Source organism: Panulirus ornatus, chromosome 68, assembly GCF_036320965.1.
Source record: "Panulirus ornatus isolate Po-2019 chromosome 68, ASM3632096v1, whole genome shotgun sequence".
Lineage (NCBI taxonomy): Eukaryota > Metazoa > Arthropoda > Malacostraca > Decapoda > Palinuridae > Panulirus > Panulirus ornatus.
This window is the reverse complement of record NC_092291.1, coordinates 6879304-6898453: the sequence shown is the minus strand read 5'-3', so window position 1 is coordinate 6898453 and position 19150 is coordinate 6879304. Positions and strand designations below refer to the sequence as shown.

The 19150-nt window shown below is 45.4% G+C and overlaps 1 protein-coding gene and 1 long non-coding RNA gene across 3 annotated transcripts in view; one reads left to right on the top strand and one right to left on the bottom strand.

The window, feature by feature from the left end:
- LOC139747481 (uncharacterized) overlaps positions 1–13465 on the top strand; it is a 52353-nt gene extending 38888 nt beyond the window's left edge. Inside the window, exon 5 of the long non-coding RNA XR_011712401.1 lies at positions 13288–13465. This is a non-coding gene — a long non-coding RNA (uncharacterized lncRNA). The remainder of the gene's footprint in view (positions 1–13287) is intronic.
- The window catches only part of LOC139747479 (transcription factor RFX4-like), a 58410-nt gene continuing 41739 nt past the window's right edge, over positions 2480–19150 (bottom strand). For both annotated transcript variants that reach the window (XM_071659848.1, XM_071659849.1), the window contains 12 exons: positions 15523–15553; positions 14808–14906; positions 14149–14226; positions 13307–13456; positions 11878–11992; positions 11442–11651; positions 10535–10747; positions 9837–9980; positions 8918–9079; positions 7453–7736; positions 6875–7113; positions 2480–6153 (listed from right to left, as the gene is read on the bottom strand). In XM_071659848.1, coding sequence (XP_071515949.1) covers positions 6126–6153; positions 6875–7113; positions 7453–7736; positions 8918–9079; positions 9837–9980; positions 10535–10747; positions 11442–11651; positions 11878–11992; positions 13307–13456; positions 14149–14226; positions 14808–14906; positions 15523–15553 — 1753 coding nt within the window. In that variant the 3' untranslated portion in view covers positions 2480–6125. The remainder of the gene's footprint in view (positions 6154–6874; positions 7114–7452; positions 7737–8917; positions 9080–9836; positions 9981–10534; positions 10748–11441; positions 11652–11877; positions 11993–13306; positions 13457–14148; positions 14227–14807; positions 14907–15522; positions 15554–19150) is intronic.

Sequence of the window (19150 nt, the reverse complement as noted above, 5' to 3'; positions counted from 1 at the left end):
GATGTGTCTTATTGGTGTTGCAGGATATATCCACTCCTGGTGAAGCTGTTTTTGAAAAGACATGTTCTTAGCTAGTTTGACTTCCTCCGTCATACTCTGCAAGACTAAATGAATCCTTTGTAACTGAGAACAGTTTAAATATGAAGTTTTAACTGCTCTTAGTCTTCAGGATTCCTTTCATCTTGCAGAGTTAGTTACCTTTGGATACAGATTGCTTTGTCTACTTTCCCCAAATAGTCAGGTGAGTCTCTCCATAGTTATATGAAAGACATTTCAGTTTACCCAATCTCCTTCGTATCATCTTTAAAAGATACTCTGCTAAGCGTTTGAATTATATGCAAAGTAGGAAACACTAGGTGTGAGTCAGTTTGTTAATTCAGAGATATATAAGTTACTCAAGCCAGGCAGTATCACTGGCCCACAAAGGGTAAAAGGCCGCCGCCGTTGAGGTGTCAACCGAGGTAGACTTTGATGAGATTCGTATTCTCACTTAATGTACGTCTTGTAACTGTCACGGTCAGGGACTCGCAGAAAATCATTGTCTGGCTGAGACTATAACCTAGTCATGTCTCTTGTACTCATGTTCAGGGATCAAAATAAAGTGGTCCCTTCAGGAGGATCGATTCATGCTCAGTTATCTCCAGTATTATTCAATTCTTTTATAGCTCTGCCCAATTCTCCTCACTTTTGCATATGGAAATGCTATTCAAGTATGATTCTCAACTTATCATTACAAAAATTGTATTGTTTAATGGAGCTAGTGTGAGATACAGATACACTGTAGAAAATACCTAGCATTATCTTAGTCATAGTGGAAAGTAAAACTCTGGAATTGTTAGAATAAAACAGAATTTGCTGTTAGGTCTCCAGTTTTTAAGATCTTGAGGTTGTCGACTGAAATAAGTCGAGTCAGGAGAGTGTGGAGCATGGCAATAACAAAGAATCGCTGGAACTTAAATTGGTTGGAAGGTGGCGTCTTTTTCGTTCTATAGAACAAGTGGTGGTCAAGGAGGCCAAGTCCGCCCTCGCAGTGCAAGACCAATGAACCTTCTGAAGTGCTGAACTATCAACACTCACAACAACAAAAAAGAAGACTCAGGACAGTATCATGAAATAAGACTAGATGATAAAGAATGTATGCGAATCAGGTATTATCTCATGATTATGGAAACAATTTCTGAGTTTGATGGTTTATAAGAAACAGGAACGATAAAAAAGAAGAGAATTCTGCAACTTTGCTCTACGAGGAAAGAAAGTGGTGATAAGGATCACTTATCGTGTGTGTATCCTCCATACTCAGATTTATAGGAAGCAGGAGACAGTCGATGGTAAACTGACACCTCATGAGAGCGGTGGCCAAAATAATATCTGTAGAACAGAATGACAGCAGCAGTATCACGGCGAACGAGATTGGATCTTTGCTGATAATACAGATGTTGAGAGCAGAAGGCTTTTGTTTCCACCCTGGCTAAGAGAGAGGTGAGGGAGAAACTACCTCAGATATGCGAGTCCTCCATACCGGGGCTGCTCACAAGAGAAATCATTTCTGCCCCCATGATCAGTCCTCAGGAAGATCTTGTGGTGTTCATTGTGTTGAGTTACCAGAACGTAGCGAGGAAGATGGTCAGGCCATGTTCATGGTGCTGCTGGAGTGAACTGTAGCATCTTGAAACATGATTTCCGGACATATGTAAGAATTAGAACAAAATCAGGTAAAAAGAATTGCGTTTCTGCATTAATTGTTTTAGGTGAGTTATTGTTTCTCGATTCCACCATGCTATGCTGCATAAGTACGAATCAAGATAAGAAAACGAGTATTAAGGGAGAGGTGATGGGTTGATGTACGCAGGATGGAGTCATCGGTGTAAGGGTGGATCTAGCTATTCTTCATAATTACCTCATTATATGGTTGGGAGATGTACGAAGTATATGTAGCTGGAACTTGAAAGATCTCCTCAGTTGACAAGAAATGTTATAAACCCGAGAGTGAATAAAGGAGTCGAGGATTTTTTCAATATAATCAAAGATCTCGTCCCCTCGATGAAAACATTTTTGCACCAGCAGTAAGATTGTACGTGCCACAGCCATTTGAACGAGTTAGGGGAAGGTCGGATCAGTAATAGCAAACACATCTTTAGTTTCATTGAAGAATTTTTATGAATCTTGCTAGAACTATAGTGCTACGTATCAGAACACTGAGTGGATACATAGTCCACAGTCTCGAGACTGCAGGAAAAGCTATTCACTTTTCGTACAATGATGATCATCCACATGTGGTTACCAACTATATGAAGTTGCTGAGAGTTGGTGGCTAAGGAGAGGGACAGGAAGCAGGTTATCGAGAGGTCGACATGTCCAGCCCTATGCTGGATGTTGGAAATGGCACAGACATTACCTGGATTCACATATAGTCAGTCTGTGCTGTGTCTTTTCGAGAAGAGGAAAGTGCCTCTACATCAGGATAATGAAACCACTTCCAGAATATTGAGTCGTATAATGTGAGTCACAAGAAGTGCCCCCCTCCACGAAGAGTGACCACACTCTCTGTGCCTAACACAAGACATTCCTTACAGACAAATTCAATATGAATCTTCACAAACCTTATAACCCCACACGCTAGCGTGGTTAGCACACTGGATGATGGCCCATAAATGCACCTGTAGCCGGTAACTGTCAGTCAGCAAAGTATAGTTTTCTTTCTACAATAACTCCAGTTTAGGGACACCACTCTGTTAAGTCATGGATTTAGAGGAAATTATATCAAAGGACTCCATACACCACCGCTGCGTAGTTTGGAGAGTTATCGTTGAACGTACAATAATATGTAAGGTTTATGATGTGGAAGGTCTAAAAGCTCAGGAAAAATGTACTTAATCGACGTAAAAAAATGGTAAAACACTTGTAGAAATCATGAAAGGTTCTGTTGCATTCTACAATTGTTTCATCCTTGCGTTTACTAACCCCTCATTCTGCCCTGAGCTTCATCTCGCCCATATTACATCCTTATTTTCGTAAGATAAAGAAAAATGATAATAATGATGATGATGATAATAATAATAGTAATGATGATAATATCAATGACAATAATAATAATAATGATAATAATGCTCCAAATCAAGCAGCTACGGTCTGCATCACTTCACCTCAACGGAATAACTTTATTGCTACGCGTTTCTTCAAAATCCTAAGTTAAAATGAAGATGAATTAAAACTGAAATGATGTTTTTTAGTAATGTTCTTGGAAGGCGAGGAAATTAGCGGAAGCAAGAAGTAAAAATGGATAGTATTCTAGACTCTGGAATGATGTCCAACTGAAATTTTGATAGTTAAGAACACTATAAAGAAATGTGAAGGTGAGAGGGAGATACTGACTACAGGGAAGCAGCAAGTGAGAGAGAGAAAGTGTTTATTTAAACCTTAAAGCGAACAAAATATTACAAGAGTTGGGAAAATGGTACTTATTAAGTAGTACTGAGAAGCAACGTCACTACAGGGTGGTCGGGTGATCTGCCTCCCACGGAAATCACTGACCAACACCACACCGTGGCACCAGTGGCTGTGACACACACGTTGTGATGGCTTATACAGATACCTCACCATGTGGTAAGTACTCTGGAGCTCTGGTGTTACGTACACACTGGAAACGTTCTGAAGAACTCGTGATGGACAAGTGTGATACAAGGAGAGACCTGATACTCTCCAAGTAACGACAAGTGGATCTTGTAAATACCCGTGAACAGTTTGTGTGGATATAATCTCCGCAGTGGATTTTATGCATAAGTAATACACAGATATCTACTATCTGAGCAGGCCTCCCACTACAGGTTTTCTACCCTCATGAGAGTGTGTGGGAGCCTAATCAAATAAGTTTCAGTCCCACATTAGCTGGTCTGGCTGGTACTCTGTCATCCAAGTTTATATTCTGTACAGAGTCAGAAATTTTCACCTAGTTACGTTTTGTTATTACGATAGAAAAAAAAACCCACTTGACCTTAGATATTGATGATTTAAAAAAGGCAAAAGTTTAATTTTACCGCATCAAACTAAGTATGTTTTACCATCACTGATAACACAAAACATATGTAAGTAATGACCACTGAGGATAATGTAACACACGCATTCTACAATGCGACCCTGATACGAGAAACACGTCATCACGTAAGCCGCAGCTCATAAACTAGTGTTTCCAAACTACGTGATTTATATTGTTAATAAAGGTGGAAAGTATCCGTTCATTATACCTGAAACAACGCAGGGTTAAGTTGAAGTCATCTAACAAAGTCTGGAGGCAAATCCCACATCCTCTTTACATTTACAACCTGTAGCTTAAAGATCAGTACGATGACAAAGCTGTTCCAGAATGTAAGGCGGCATTTGTTTTATAATTGTGATTCTTTAACTCGATGCTTAGATTTGAATATCATTGATGTTCAGTTATTTTGCTTACGGCTTCAAGAAAATAGATTTTTACAAAGATGTAATAGATCTGCCAATTAATGTGTTTAAACGCAGCAGACGAGTACTCTGGTGTGCCTGTATCGGTCAACACCACGAAATCAAGAGAGCTTTAGGATTGTTTTACATGAAAACAGTAAAATTCGCCAAATAACAGCATTTCTATGATTAACTTTTATATATCAGTATTAGCATGTAGGAAATATATACTTTTATATTAGAATTTCAAATAGATTGCATGTTTGTTGTTGATTTGAATGACACGGACTGTAATTGTTCGGTCAAGGCCACGAGTGATGCTTCTGAAGCACTATTTCAGTCTTTGAAATTCCCCCAGTTAGCCAAGTTCCGCGTCCACTCACGCTTATTATCCCTCTTCCGTATAAGCATAAATTGTCAAGTTTAGTGACTGCTTCCTTAATATCCAAGTTGAGTCATACTGTTTGTTTTGTTGTAATGAAGCTAAGTGGTTCTGTTCGTGTGCCTGAGTCGGCCGCTGCTCAGTCGATAGTGAGTCGCTAGAAACGTATAACTTCACGGGTGAAAATTTGATAGAAAAAGTTCCAGTGTGACACCACCTTTACGGAGATGCTGGTTAGTTTGATTATTTTCTGTACATAGTTACACGCTGCATTTCATCAGAGCAATCTGCCAATATTTTCATGATAAACTGTCCGTTTACGACAACAGTTGACGTGAGTACTTTTAGATAACCGTGTTGTCAGACATCTATAAACACTGGTACAGTGCAGCATATATTGGTAACACTGCCAGTTCTTCAGGCAACAGGTTTGGGAAACCTCATGCAATATTTTCTCGCATGCACTACAAACATATCTTTATAAACTGTCATATTTCATAAGATAATTATTAGCAACACACATAACGGTTCTGTTATGTCTGAAACACTGCAGCCTTACCACCATCCATCGAGGCCTCAGCATTTCAAGTTAACATTCTGAAATAGGGTCATTCCGTTTTTTCAAGGGGACACTTGTGACGAGTTCCAGATTAGTGACCCATCTCCTCACGGTTTCTGTAATTTTCACTTGGTATGTCGTTTGTAACAATGTGTAGGGCTTAACATGATACATTTTCGACATTTTCTCTTATTCGTCCGTAAGGTGGATTAATCATGATACTTCATAGTGGTATGAAATAGTCTTATTTAAGATATACATTGACTAATGATAGTTTATATTTTTCTACATGATACATTATGACTAGAGATGCCACTTCAGAATGTAAACTTTGATATCTACTTCACTTCTCTAGCGTATGTAACCATAACCATGACAGCACCTGACGTTTGGAATTGTTTGTTATAAGTACATAGGTCACAAGGAATCACTACCATGTGTGTATTTAGAGTTAGGCTGCACACACTGGTGCTGGGGTCTTTATATATGTGGAAATTTGCAACACGTCACTCTAAAACCTCATCCCTTTGAAAATTAAGGGTGATATTTACATGGTCCATGGCGCCAGATGCCAGCGAACATCTGGTTTGGGGTGTTCTGATCATCCATGGGGCCAGATCCCTATGAACATCTAATGTGGGTATGTGTAGGCGATCCATGGGGCCAAATCTCTGTGACCATCTGGTGTAGGGATGTGCTGGCGATCACCAGGGAGCCTGACCTCTCTCGGTCCTGTGGTTTAGCCCGACATTATCCTTCCACATCCTTGGTTTTGAACCTGGGAAAAGTGGCATTAGAAAGCAGTCATGTAAAGATAAGGCATTAATATGCATCAGGGAGTTGAGGCAGTATGGTTCGAGTGTTACTCTGAATAGAGAAGACATGGAGGAAGTGGGGTACTATATACACGTGGGAGTGGTCCTGGCAGTAGATGAAACCATGAGAGCTGAAGTGAGCCACAGGATGCGAAAGTGGCTAATAAGGTCGTGCATGTAGTGAGGAGTATGTGGAAGGAGAGGCCATTGTCTGTGAGGCTATAGATGAGTGTTTGTATGGGTGTTAGGGCATGTAGGGCTTGAGTGAGGCTGGAGGTGCTCTGGTTTGGTGCATGATACATGACAGTTAGACATGATATGAACAAATGAGGCCTTTCTTCCTCTGATCCTGGCGCTACCTCCCAAAGGCAGGAAACAGAAAACAAATTTGAAATTATTTTTTTTGGCCATTATTATTATCATCAATATCATTACAGTAGCTATTAACAAGGTCTTTACTTGACATCAAGTAATGTGCAGAGAGGCAGGAGCGTTGTCTGGAGCATAAGATAGGTTATTGGGGCTGGTAGTAGTTACCTGGAGTAGTAGGATGGGTCGTAGGGCTGGTAGTAGTTACCTGGAGTAGTAGGATGGGTCGTAGGGCTGGTAGTAGTTACCTGGAGTAGTAGGATGGGTCGTAGGGCTGGTAGTAGTAGGATGGGTCGTAGGGCTGGTAGTAGTTACCTGGAGTAGTAGGATGGGTCGTAGGGCTGGTAGTAGTTGCTAGGGTAGAGGACTGACTGGTCGGGACAGTATACGCCGGAGCAATCGACATACGCGTCGCCGCGGACGTTGCCGTATCCCAGGGGCTCGACCCCCGCCCCACCGCCGTGAAGCAGCCCGCCTCCGTTGCCCCCATTGCCTCCGGCACCACGCTCCTCCCCCGAGCTGAGGTCCGCGCCCCCGGTGCCTCCTTGGTAGTACTGGAAGGAATACAAGCAAGTCAGGCACGAGGGAGGAGGTAGACGTCTCAGGTATGCGGGGTACACAAGTACAGTAGTGAGTACACTGCTGACACGGGACACGCTGGAAGGATGCTCTGGAAGCAAGAAGACCCTGGAAGGCTTAAGAGGACGTTCTGGAGGGGGTTAACAGTGCACTCTGGAAATATCGACAGGACGCTATAGAAGAGTGACAGTAGGACACTGGAAGAATGACAACATGACGCTGGTAGAATGTTGGTAGAGCCGTTGGTGGAGTGATGAACCTGTTGATGTAGACATCCTGTTGGTAAATATCCTGTTGATGTTGAGTGGACGCACCTGGTTGATGGCAGCAGCCGAGGTTGGAGGGTAGAGGTAGTTGCGGCTGACCAAGGAGGACGGGAGGCGGTATGCCCGCGCGTCATATTCATAGGCATAGTAGTCGCCCCCGCCCCCGCCCCCGCCCCCGGAACCCGTCGACACCGACACCGCCGCCGCCGCCGCCGTGACGGCGATGGGTGTAGTGGTGCCGCTGTGAGCCGTGAGGGCGGCGCCCGTGGACGGTGCCAGGCCCGATATGTAGTCCATACTAGCGTCCTCCTCCACCAGACTCCCCTCCAGACCTGGGGAGACGGAGAAACCATGAGAGGAATGGTGAACAGGAGGACATTGTGAGAGACGCTGGGCAGACCGCTGCACCTGGTGAGTACACGGACGGTAGTCGGTAACACATTGGTATATACAGTCAGACGGTAATGAGGTGACCTGCAAAGGAAAGGCAAATGTCATTAAGGAAAAATAAACTTGACATCCGTAACCAATGTTTGAGAGTTCTACACGTAACCTCCGTTGCAGACAAGAGAGAGATGGGCGGGTTGTTTGTTACTGGACTGCCAGAAAACATGTAGCACCTTCCCACACAGGCAGACACGAGGGAGACAATCCTTCGATGGATCGAAAATAATGAGATAATTGAAGGCGGGCACATACCACGGAGGAAGGCGGGTACATACCACGGAGGAAGGCGGGCACATACCACGGAGGAAGGCGGGCACATACCACGGAGGAAGGCGGGTACATACCACGGGGGAAGGCGGGCACATACCACGGAGGAAGGCGGGCACATACCACGGAGGAAGGAGGGCACATACCACGGAGGAAGGAGGGCACATACCACGGAGGAAGGCGGGCACATACCACGGAGGAAGGAGGGCACATACCACGGAGGAAGGAGGGCACATACCACGGATGCTTCCCTTTGCAGCGTTGTGGTGACCAGTGAAACACCGCAAGGCTCGGTCTTAGGGCCGGTGTTGTTCCAAATTTGTGTTCATGACTTAAGTGTCTACAGTTGCGCTACCAAACTTGAAAAAAATAAAGATCTAATGCAGTTCAGAGGAGAGCAAGATAGATCATGCCTGAAATAAGATAGCTAATTCACAGCGAAAAGTCAAAGCCTCTTATCCTGCCCACCTTGGGAGAGAGAGAAGAACAAGAGAAAATTCGTGTCACCAACGTTTCTTAATCAAACATAAAACGTTGACAACGAACGGTAATTTGAAAGACGCAGAGATAGAACTACTGGAGGTTAAGAAATATCGAGCAATAAACGTTAGAAAATATGAAATATTACTTCTATAACAGCAGAGTTGTGGATACTTTGAGTAATGTAAGTGATAGTGTAAATGCAGACAGAAAAAAGATGTCTTAAAAGAAATGTATGATAATTAGAGAGGTTCATGAGACGATGCGCCACGAGCACAGTAAGTTAGGTAAATACAATCAGGTTGTGACAGACACTGACCGAGGACGGTGGTAGGAGTCGGGGAGACATGCAGGTCCTGCGGGGGCTGGGAGTTGGGAGAAACCCCAGGTGTGGTGGGCGTAGCCAGGCCTGGTACCCCCACGGGCGTGGACCCCCCCATCAGGAAGGAGAGGGCGTGCAGGCTATCCTCGTTGTCTGGATCTGTGAGGACATAGGATGATTAGTGGTCCCACCTTTGTGAGAGGACAGGACAGGATGGTTGGCCTTCCTTCTGTCAACACTTTTTGGAGAAGTTTCACTACTCGAGTCTAAAAAACAGAACTTGGAGGCAGCCTTTAGTTTCAGAAATATGGTTATATGTCTGTGTCGTCTGTGTATGTACAAAGATGTGAACAATACACTGGTCTAATTCTGAATGTCTGGCGTCTTTCAGTATATGTACTGTATTTATGTATCATTTTCCAGTGTTAGAAATCAGGACTAACGCCGTCATGATATATAAACCTTGAATTTTGGTGGTTTCAACTTCAGCTACACAGTCATCTGTGAAAATCCTCAGGCAAGGTGACTATCCACCACAGACCATATCACCTCATGAACATGTAATCAAACTTCCTCTGGCAGCCTCGGGCTCGAGTCCCAGGCCGGGGAGATGGCTCGCATCCAACCCAGCTTCTCATCCTCCACTCTGTTGACACACTGTAAATGGCTCCATCACTAGCGTTATATGGCCGGTTAAGTCTCACAATTGCTCCACCAGTGTAGAGACTGATGCCAGAGATTTAATCTCGATCCTAACCCATTGATTATAATGTGCAGGAGTTAGAGGACGTAGCATACTCCAGCATGTCCGGAGTAAATCAGGAGGACCTTGCATACTCCAGTATTCAGCAAGACGTGGCATACTCCAGTATGTCAGGAGGATGTGGCATACCTCCACACGTCAGGGGCTCAGTACCTCCAAAGCCGGGGTCGGAGCAGTCAGGAGGGGCGTCGGTGGCGATGTTGTTGAGGAGCTCCCGAGCCTTTTCCTCTGCATGTAGCGACTCCACCAGGTACAGCACGTAGTCGTCGAACATCAGGTGAAGGAGGTGGAACGATCCTGTGGACAGTATACGAGGTTAGCTGGGGTGTTGGGGCAGGTGGAACGATCCTGTGGACAGTATACGAGGTTAGCTGGGGTGTTGGGGCAGGTGGAACGATCCTGTGGACAGTATACGAGGTTAGCTGGGTTGTTGGGGCAGATGAAATGATGCTAGGGACGGGGCACAGGGTTACCTTGGGTGTGGGGGCAGGTTGTAGGAGCTGGAAAACACGCCATAGGATTACATTTACGTATTAACCAATGAAATCGAATACAAACAGGTGGTTGTACATGAATAACACCTCTGAAGCCTAAGCTGGCAATAGATACAAGCCATTCCTGCCTGTTTACCACAGCCGCCACCCACACCTCGCCTTTACAACATCATAAACAAAAAAAAATCTAATTGCTTTACACAGGTGGCCTGACTGTACAGGTGGCTAGATCAACTACCTGACCAAAGTACAAGTCGACAAGGCTACACTTGATCACAGTAGGAACTTAGCCAAGTTACACACTTGTGCAGGCTGCACACTTGGCTATTCTTGACACCTAGGGGCATGAAGACCCACCGAAACTAGGGGCGGAGTGTAGGGTCATGTCCCTGATGACGCGGGTACCGAAGCAGGACCACATGAGGAGGAAGGAGTGTGCCACCTTGTGAACGGGAGTTTTGTTCCTGCGGGCTGCCAGCAGGACACACCGTTCCACCATGCCTTCCAACCATTCGCTGTAAGCTTCCAGCGGCGCTCCCTCCTCCAGCAGACGCTCGAACTCGCTATACACTGCAAGTATATGACTTCGTCAGGCCAACCTCAACACACATAAACATGGAGAAGACGACGTACTTGATGAGTCTATTTAGAAAGAATTTTATTCTTGTACAGAAGGCGATTATTTTGATCTAAATGGAGGTAATATGCTGAACGACAAATCATAAGTACTTTGAGATCACTATTGACGATATGTATCTAGATTCCGATGAATATAGCAAGTAAATTGGTCATGTGTTGATCATAATATGATCGTAATGATGCCCTGTGACAATGAATTAATGGACAAGACACTTATGACGTGTATTAAAGAGACAAGTACCGAAAAAGTATCTAAAGTATTCAAGAGATACTCGTAGATATCCAAGAAGTAAGTATTCAAGAGATACTCGTAAATATCCAAGTAAGTATTCAAGAGATACTTAGAGACTTTCTGAAGAGTTTAAGAGATACTTAAGAATGTTTAGAGGAGTCGAGACTTTGAAAGAGTGCCTGGCGTGGACAAGAGACGCTTGGAAGGTATCTCAAGGGTGGATGAGGTATTCTGGAGTATCTGAAGAACACAGGAGATACCTGAAGAGTATAGGAAGGACACAAACGATACTTAGTATGAGCAAGAGAGACAGTAGGGAGATGGGGAGGTCCCCAGTCATCTCCCTGATTTGGTCTACCCTGGATGGTGGCCGGATCTGCCGGCCAGACTCACGGCTAGTTATAAGGTCGACCGTGACGCCGCTTGTGGTGTGCCGGTCCATGGAGTAGAGTGTCTGATGGGTGATGGCGTCCAAGTCAACCTGCCGCCAGTCGTGCACCATCTGTTGGGTGATGTCCGGCGCGTGCAGTACCATCCTCGACGCTTGACACAGGTGGTTGAGGGACGTCTGCCGTCGGAGCATCCGTGAGAAGCGACACGCCACTGAAAGGGAGGCGAAGGCCAGGGTGAACCAGGGAGGCAACCTACCAGTTTCCATGTGAAATCAGAGATCATGAGCATCTTGAATTTTGAGACTTGCATAGAACATAATGTGTCGGGTGGATGACGACATGGGGAGCCTGAGAGGCGGGGACGAAGATGGAAGATGACCTTACGAACTTGTGGGGGGTGGGGGGGGGGGGGGGGGGTCAATGGGGAAGGTACTTACAGTCGATCTTGACTTGTCGCAGGTTGTCCGGCAGGTCGTCCAGCGCCACGCGAAGCCAAGAGTCCAGGTCATGTGTGAACTTCCGGATGACTTGGGTTAAGCTGTCTGGGATGGCCTGCGGGGTAGGGAGAGGTGAATCACTGGGATGGAGAAGCAGTGAACCAGTGTGAGGGAGGGGAAGGTGAGTCACTGGGATGGAAGGACAGTCAGTCAGTGTGGTGATGGAGGTGAGTTAGTGGGAATGAAGGGGAGTAATTCAGTTTGGGGCGAGTCAGAACAACTCCACGTCATAACATGAACCTAAGCAAGCAGGGCTCTGTCTTGTCTCCTACATTTTTTTTCTCCTTTTTATCAACAATTTCTTTTCTTCCGTAAATAATCATATGGATTCACGCTGATGACTGAACATTGCACTTCTCCAAGTCCTTCAGTTCTGCTGCTCCATCTCTCACTCGAGATCTGCATCTCGTCTCGACACAACTTCTCAAATGAACTGAGACTTGCACTGGATATCTTAGTCGGGTGGAAAATCTGGTTAAGGTTGATGCCTCCAAGACCAAGTTTCTACCCATCTCTCTGTCGAAAATTCCTCAATAGTTTCCTTTCTCCTTTGACGGTTCTGTAATTCCACCTCTTGACTCAGTGAACATACTTGGTATTACTAGAATATCCACTTTGTCTTGGAAAGCCCACATTACGGATATAACTAATTCTGTCTCTAAGAAACTGGGGTCCTGTTTAGATGTCGAAATTTTTTTCTTCCGAACAGTTGCTCCTTTTATACAAAGGACTGAGTCTTCCTTATATGGAGAACTACTCTAATATCTGGGTTGGTTCTAGCTCTGCATCCTTACAGAATTAAGTCGAAAGCGATCAGACTTATTAACTCTACCAGGCTAACCTTAAAATTTGACCCACTCTCCCTCTTCTATAGGTATTACTTTGGTTTTTGTTTCCAAGACCAGACTGCTTGTGTGCCTCAACCATTAGCTAGACCACGCAATACTCAACAAGCTGCTCTTTCATATGATTACTTTGTGGTCGTTGGCAACTCAAGGGTGGGCCGTTTTGATAACTGTTTCTTTCCCTACACCTCGAAGCTTTGGCACTCTCTTATGTCTTTCCCAATAAGTAAGACCTGGCATGTTTATAATGACAGGTATTTCACTACCATCCAGATCTACCTGAAGAACCTTTTAGATTTACCTGTAGTGCGCCGTAGACCCAGTTGGACGCATTTGTTGTATCTGGACCTAACTTTAAGACCCACTGGATTGACCTGTAGAACCCTCCGTTGGGAGGGAGGGAGGAGGGCAAAATAACACCCTAGAAGGACTCTCTACCTCGGTAGTAACACCTTTACAACTTGCCTACAGCAGAAAGGCATTATAAATCTCTCTACACCTACAGGACCTGCAGTAAGACTCACCTGTAGGACGGAGGGCATGAGGACGCTGCAGATGGCGCGGTAGAGGATGGAGTCGCAGACACCAACTAAGTTGACCAGAACGTTGGTGCTCAGGATGCTCACCAGGTGGGGCGGCATCCCCTGCCAGAAGTGCACTAGGAAGCTCTGGATCTGAAGCAACACAAGGCAAGACAGGTCAGTACATGTTACAACCAAGTCACAGGCAGGTTGGCAGAGGCAAGTCAGTGAGGTAAGAGGAAGGTTTGAGTAGTTCAAAGGTGACTGGATAAGGTCTGGAAAAAAGTCAGGTAAGGTTAGGTAAGGACATGTTATAAAATAGGCAGATTTTTAAGGAGACAACCTGGTAAACAAAGGTTAGTGGTATGTACCTCAAGCCATGTCAGGGGCAAGCCAGGCCAGAGAAGGATCAGACCAGGTCAGGGCAAGACTATAGGGTGTTGGTCAGGTCATGTCACGACTGTAAGGTACTGGCAAGGTCAGGTCGACTTAGGTTGATACAGTGGTTGTTGCGAGAGATCAGTGATTTAGTTATTATAAGAAACTCCAGTGAAGTATGTATAACCTCATCATGACCTTACTCTGTGGTATGATAAGATTAAAGAGTTGCTTCTCGATGAGGAACTTGTGTGGGGGGCGTGACAGTACAGCACAGCACATGGCACTACCATAACTACCTTGATCTGACGGTACATTATCAGAGGTGCGGCAACAAGGTACCACCGTAATCTAAATAACCTGGCAGTTCTACCATAATACAACCTGGCAGTCCTACCATAATACAACCTGGCAGTCCTACCATAATACAACCTGGCAGTCCTACCATAATACAACCTGGCACACACCTCGTCGAAGCTGGCCCTGATGACGGTGTCCAGGATCCGCTGACAGTGCGTCCTGTACATCATGACAAAGGTGGCTACCTGCATGGCCGCCCCCAGGGGCCAGACGGGGCCATGGTGCCGCACGGGGAAGTCCAGATGGCCACGGTAGGGCCATTGTGCCATATGGGGGTTCCACGTCACCAACATTAACATGAAGGGTCCATGTTGCCAGATGTGGGGAGTCCACATCGCCAGAAGGGGTGATCCACGTAAAGGAAGAAAGGACGAGAACAGAATAGAATAATTAAAACAAAATTGATTTTCATCATAAAAAAATTGATATCAAGAAAGCAAAGATTTTCTTGTACAGTTGCAGGCTCCTTAGCCATATGAACTGTCGACGTAGAGACTGAATGACAATAATATTAATCATGAACTGTCATAGTTTCTAAATTCATTACAAGCTGGTGATGGGAATGTAGTATTACACATTGAGATACAAGATTTTCCAGTGGGTGATTATAATGACGTTCTTGGCCTTCATTGCCCTGGTAACTGATGGATTTAAAATCCAAATAGCCAACCAGTCATTTACTAAATTGACAGTAGAGCCGTCCCAGCTATAGCCCCCAGATCTGTCGGTCTGTCTGTTTGATGGAAGATCAGGAGGCGGGACCTACCTTATCCGGGGCCACGTGTGGGGGGAGGAGCACGTCCTTCAGGGAGGGGAACTCCGGCAGCACCGTCGACAGCTTCCCTCGCCCGGGGAACAGCGCCACCTGCGGCAGGAACACCGAGGCTCAGCAGGGAGACCTAATCCAGGGTCATGCTCGGGTTGTGACAGGGTCATGCATCAGGGTTTTGCTTGTGTCATGCTTAACGTTAACTTTCCTGGGTTATGCTGAGAGTTTTATAAGTTCACTCATACTAAGGTTTTGTTTCTTCAAAATATTATTCAAAAACTTACGGCTTCTGAGGTATGGTGGGGTTTTTTTCCATAGATGTATAACTGACTACTTCCGGGTGTTGTTATAGATGTATGGTAACTTCCGGTGGTATTAAGGATGTCTGATAACTTCCGGGTTGTGTTACGGATTCATAACTACTTTGGGATGTTATAATGATAATGATTACATCTTCAGGCTAGCGTTAACTTAGTGATGGGTTTGTTTGTTTATCTTCTTACTACCTATATCTCGAGATGTATGAAGTTACTGAGGGCACGTTCGTTCATAGCTCTATTTCCAACATTCAAAGAGTTTTGAACATTTTCATGTATTATACTAGATTTTCTTCTCTTCAGAAATATCACTGGATTACTTTAATCGAGTCGCCCAACACCACTAGAGGCACACACACACACACACACACACACACACACACACACACACTCACCTGTTTATCAGCCTCCTTCTTGATGTCGCTGCTGTGGAAAAACAATAAGTTTCAGTCAGTTACATTTTGATTCATCTTTTATAAACAACAAATCCAAACCTGTTTGTGAAGTTTAACATATGTGTAAGCGTTACACATTTCCTATACATATAAGTTTAGGTGTATACATATAAGTTACAACATATACTTACGTTGCCTTGGTATGTTTGTGCTTACATCACTGTGACAATCGTGCCTCATTAGTGCTTAAATGTTTCATGTGATTATTTCAAGTTTATGCATGGCCTTTGATGGCATCTCTACATAGCATTATATGTGGCCACACATCACCAGCAGAGAACATAATGTAGTTTCACTTTTCTGAAACTGTATCTATGTTTCTGAGTCTTCTGTAGTTTTTCCTGCAGTGTGTAAACTTCGCGAAAAACGTAGCGAAGACATTGTATAGATCTTGCATGAACGCACAGAAAACACCCACTTGATGGGAACTGAAAAATCATAGAGGTCACACGTCCTTAGAGTTCCCATAATGCATCAGTCTGTGAGATCGTATTACGTGCGTTCTTATCATATACCCTCGTCCTGTAGCGGCATCTTGTAGAAATATTCTTATCGTTGTATTTTATTTCTCGTCCCTTCGCTCGGACCTCGGGATCTTATCCTCGTCGGGCTACAGAATTTCATGCGTCTCGTGAAACGCGTTTAACCTTCCTGCATTGTCTGTCCTCCATGACTCCACTCACAATGTCTTGGCGCCTCCGTCGCGCCTTCGGGGTCTTTCCAGTGGCGGGGTGTTCTCAGCGCCGCTCTGTCGTTTCTTCAGCGTCTGTGTCGTTCTTGCGTTTGGGTGAGTCGACGCGTCGCTGGAGTAGACGTAACCAAGTGTGCTCAGTTCTGTTTCTTTACCTTCCTCCATCTCGATATTAAAAATTCGTTATCCCTTTCATGGTGTCGAAAATTCCACAAGGCAACTTTTCCGCCGCGTGTCCTTCGAAAAATATTAAAATTGTGAAAGAGGGAGACGGATCCGAACAGCGCGGCGTCGCCCAGAAAAAGATGGCAGATTGGGATTTCACACCTCAGTACCCCCTGTGATGGATGTGTCCGAAACTCTCGACTCTTATCTGTCTAGCATAAAAATTGATCTATAATTCTTCGGATTTATGTGGCACCCTTAACATGAATCAGAGGAGAAATGTCAAGGGATCAGATATGACGATATATCGCCAACTAGAATATTTGTGAGGTAAAATGAGTGTACAAGGAAGCCATAGACGCGGTATGCCACAGGACCACGGACGAGATCAGTGATGCCCGCATTTTCAACAAGAAAGATCAAAGTATCAAAAAACTGTCATCTTTATATACTTGATCTTAGTCGGATCTTAAAGCTATTGTGATCCTACGACGGTACAGTCGATTTAGATTTAAAATGATTGGTAAATAATGGAATTATGATTACTTTCTTACTTGCATGCTTAACCTAACCATACTATGAAAGTTGTCGCTAGAGGCACCCCTGTGCGTACCTTACGGATCTGGGGACGTCCTAAATACCTCTTACCTGGCAGGTCTGAAGAAAAGCCTAGAAGGAAGGTTTACGTAAAAACAAAAACTGTCATCACCAAGATGTTTACGTAAAACTAAATAGGACGCCACTCGCGAGGCAGTACGTCGCCCCCTATATTGCACCATTTGTTTGGCGTCTGTTGCAAAGTGTCATTGTTATAAGTTTCATCTTTCATGGAAAAAATGGATTAGCGGTAAAGAAAATAGATACTGGTGACTCGAATTCTGAACAAGGCTGACAATGACCGTTACAGGTTGTTACAGGCATTTTGTATTGTGTTGCAGAGATGGGTTAGACATATGATGGATCTGGTGTGGGAGGAGCGTTTCTAATGTTCACAGCTTCTGCAAGGTAGAACGATTAAACTGATGTTATTGTAAACTGCAGAAGTATGGGAGAGGTGGCGCTGTAGTGTGTGACGCCCGCTGATAACATTGAGGGTGATCACTGCCCGGCTGGTGCGTTTGAGGCGCTGCTTCTTGCCGAGTCATTTCTCAGGTTGACGACATATGAGGCTGGTTTGGTGGCAGTATGAGAGTTATGTGGAAGTTGCTTCGATGGGTTCGGGTCCCCTCAAGACCACGAAAGAAATATGACGAAAGTTATTGGAGATTTAGAGGCGCCACCCTTCCCCCTCCTGATGTTATTAACTTTCCTCCCTGGCAGAGTCACGTCCCCGTGGTGGACCATGAAGGTTCCTCCTGTGTCAACATATGATGATGTCTCGTGGTGATGACGAGGAGTGTGGGGCTTGTGGCTGCTGAACCACCAGTCAATTGCTCCTCTCTCACATCCAGTGATATTGTTAACTAGGGCTGGGTTCGCCTGTGGCTAGATCCATGCTTCTCCCCTCACAGGGCTATCCTAGTGGGGTCATGTGGGTTGGGAAGTTTCTGATTTTATATATATATATATTTTTCTACCACAGTGTATACTTATGATGCATTCCGCATGTAGATCTGTAGGGATACATTACTGGCTGTGTGTGTGTGTGTGTGTGTGTGTGTGTGTGTGTGTGTGTGTGTGTGTGTATGTGTGTGTGTGTGTGTGTGTGGGAGGATGGTATCGTCTCGGCTGCGTTGATCCCCTCGTGTCGTGTGGTCCTTAGCCCACCAGACGTCTGGGTGCCACTCGGAAGGTAATGGGTGGAATCATGCGGTGGAGTCAGTCGTGTGGTGGAGTCAGTCATGTGGTGGAGTCAGTCGTGTGGTGGAGTCAGTCATGTGGTGGAGTCAGTCGTGTGGTGGAGTCAGTCATGTGGTGGAGTCAGTCATGTGGTGGAGTCAGTCGTGTGGTGGAGTCAGTCATGTGGTGGAGTCAGTCATGTGGTGGAGTCAGTCATGTGGTGGAGTCAGTCATGTGGTGGAGTCAGTCATGTGGTGGAGTCAGTCGTGTGGTGGAGTCAGTCATGTGGTATCACTGCTGTTATCTGTATTTGTCTGGAAAGTCTGATACACATTTCTTAAAGGGCACGGCTCCCTCCCTCCCTCCTTGCGTCACGTGTAGTTATGTCACGTGGATACCACCGGTGTCCCAGGAGACGACTGACCACCTTAACTACCACTTCATGGTCAGTGCAGGGTTGTGGTTACTGCTGTCCACGCCACACACAACCCTGGGAGCTGGACAGGGTGCCTGCCTGGCACGGCCTGGCTGGGCCGGCCTGCGGGTGCCACACACCTGCGGCATTATGAACATGTGGCGCACCACCGCCCTCCCCACCACCACAAACCTCCCCACCATTACCATTATCCTTTCTACCACAACCACCATCATCCCCCACAACCACCATCATCCTCCCCACAACCACCATCATCCTCCCCATCATCACCATCCTCCCCACCACCACCACTATCCTCCCCGGCAGGATGGTGAGCACAAGTTTACCACAGAAACAAATAAAACCTTGGTAGTTTGGGCGGGTGTGGTGAGGCATGACCAGGTTTCCGCCGGTAATGAGGTATGAGTCGCCTCCTCCTGCACTATCTCATTCCCCCGGCCACCCAACCTCCTAATTAGCACCTCTTCCAAACCTCCCTAGGAATTTTCACCCTCAGG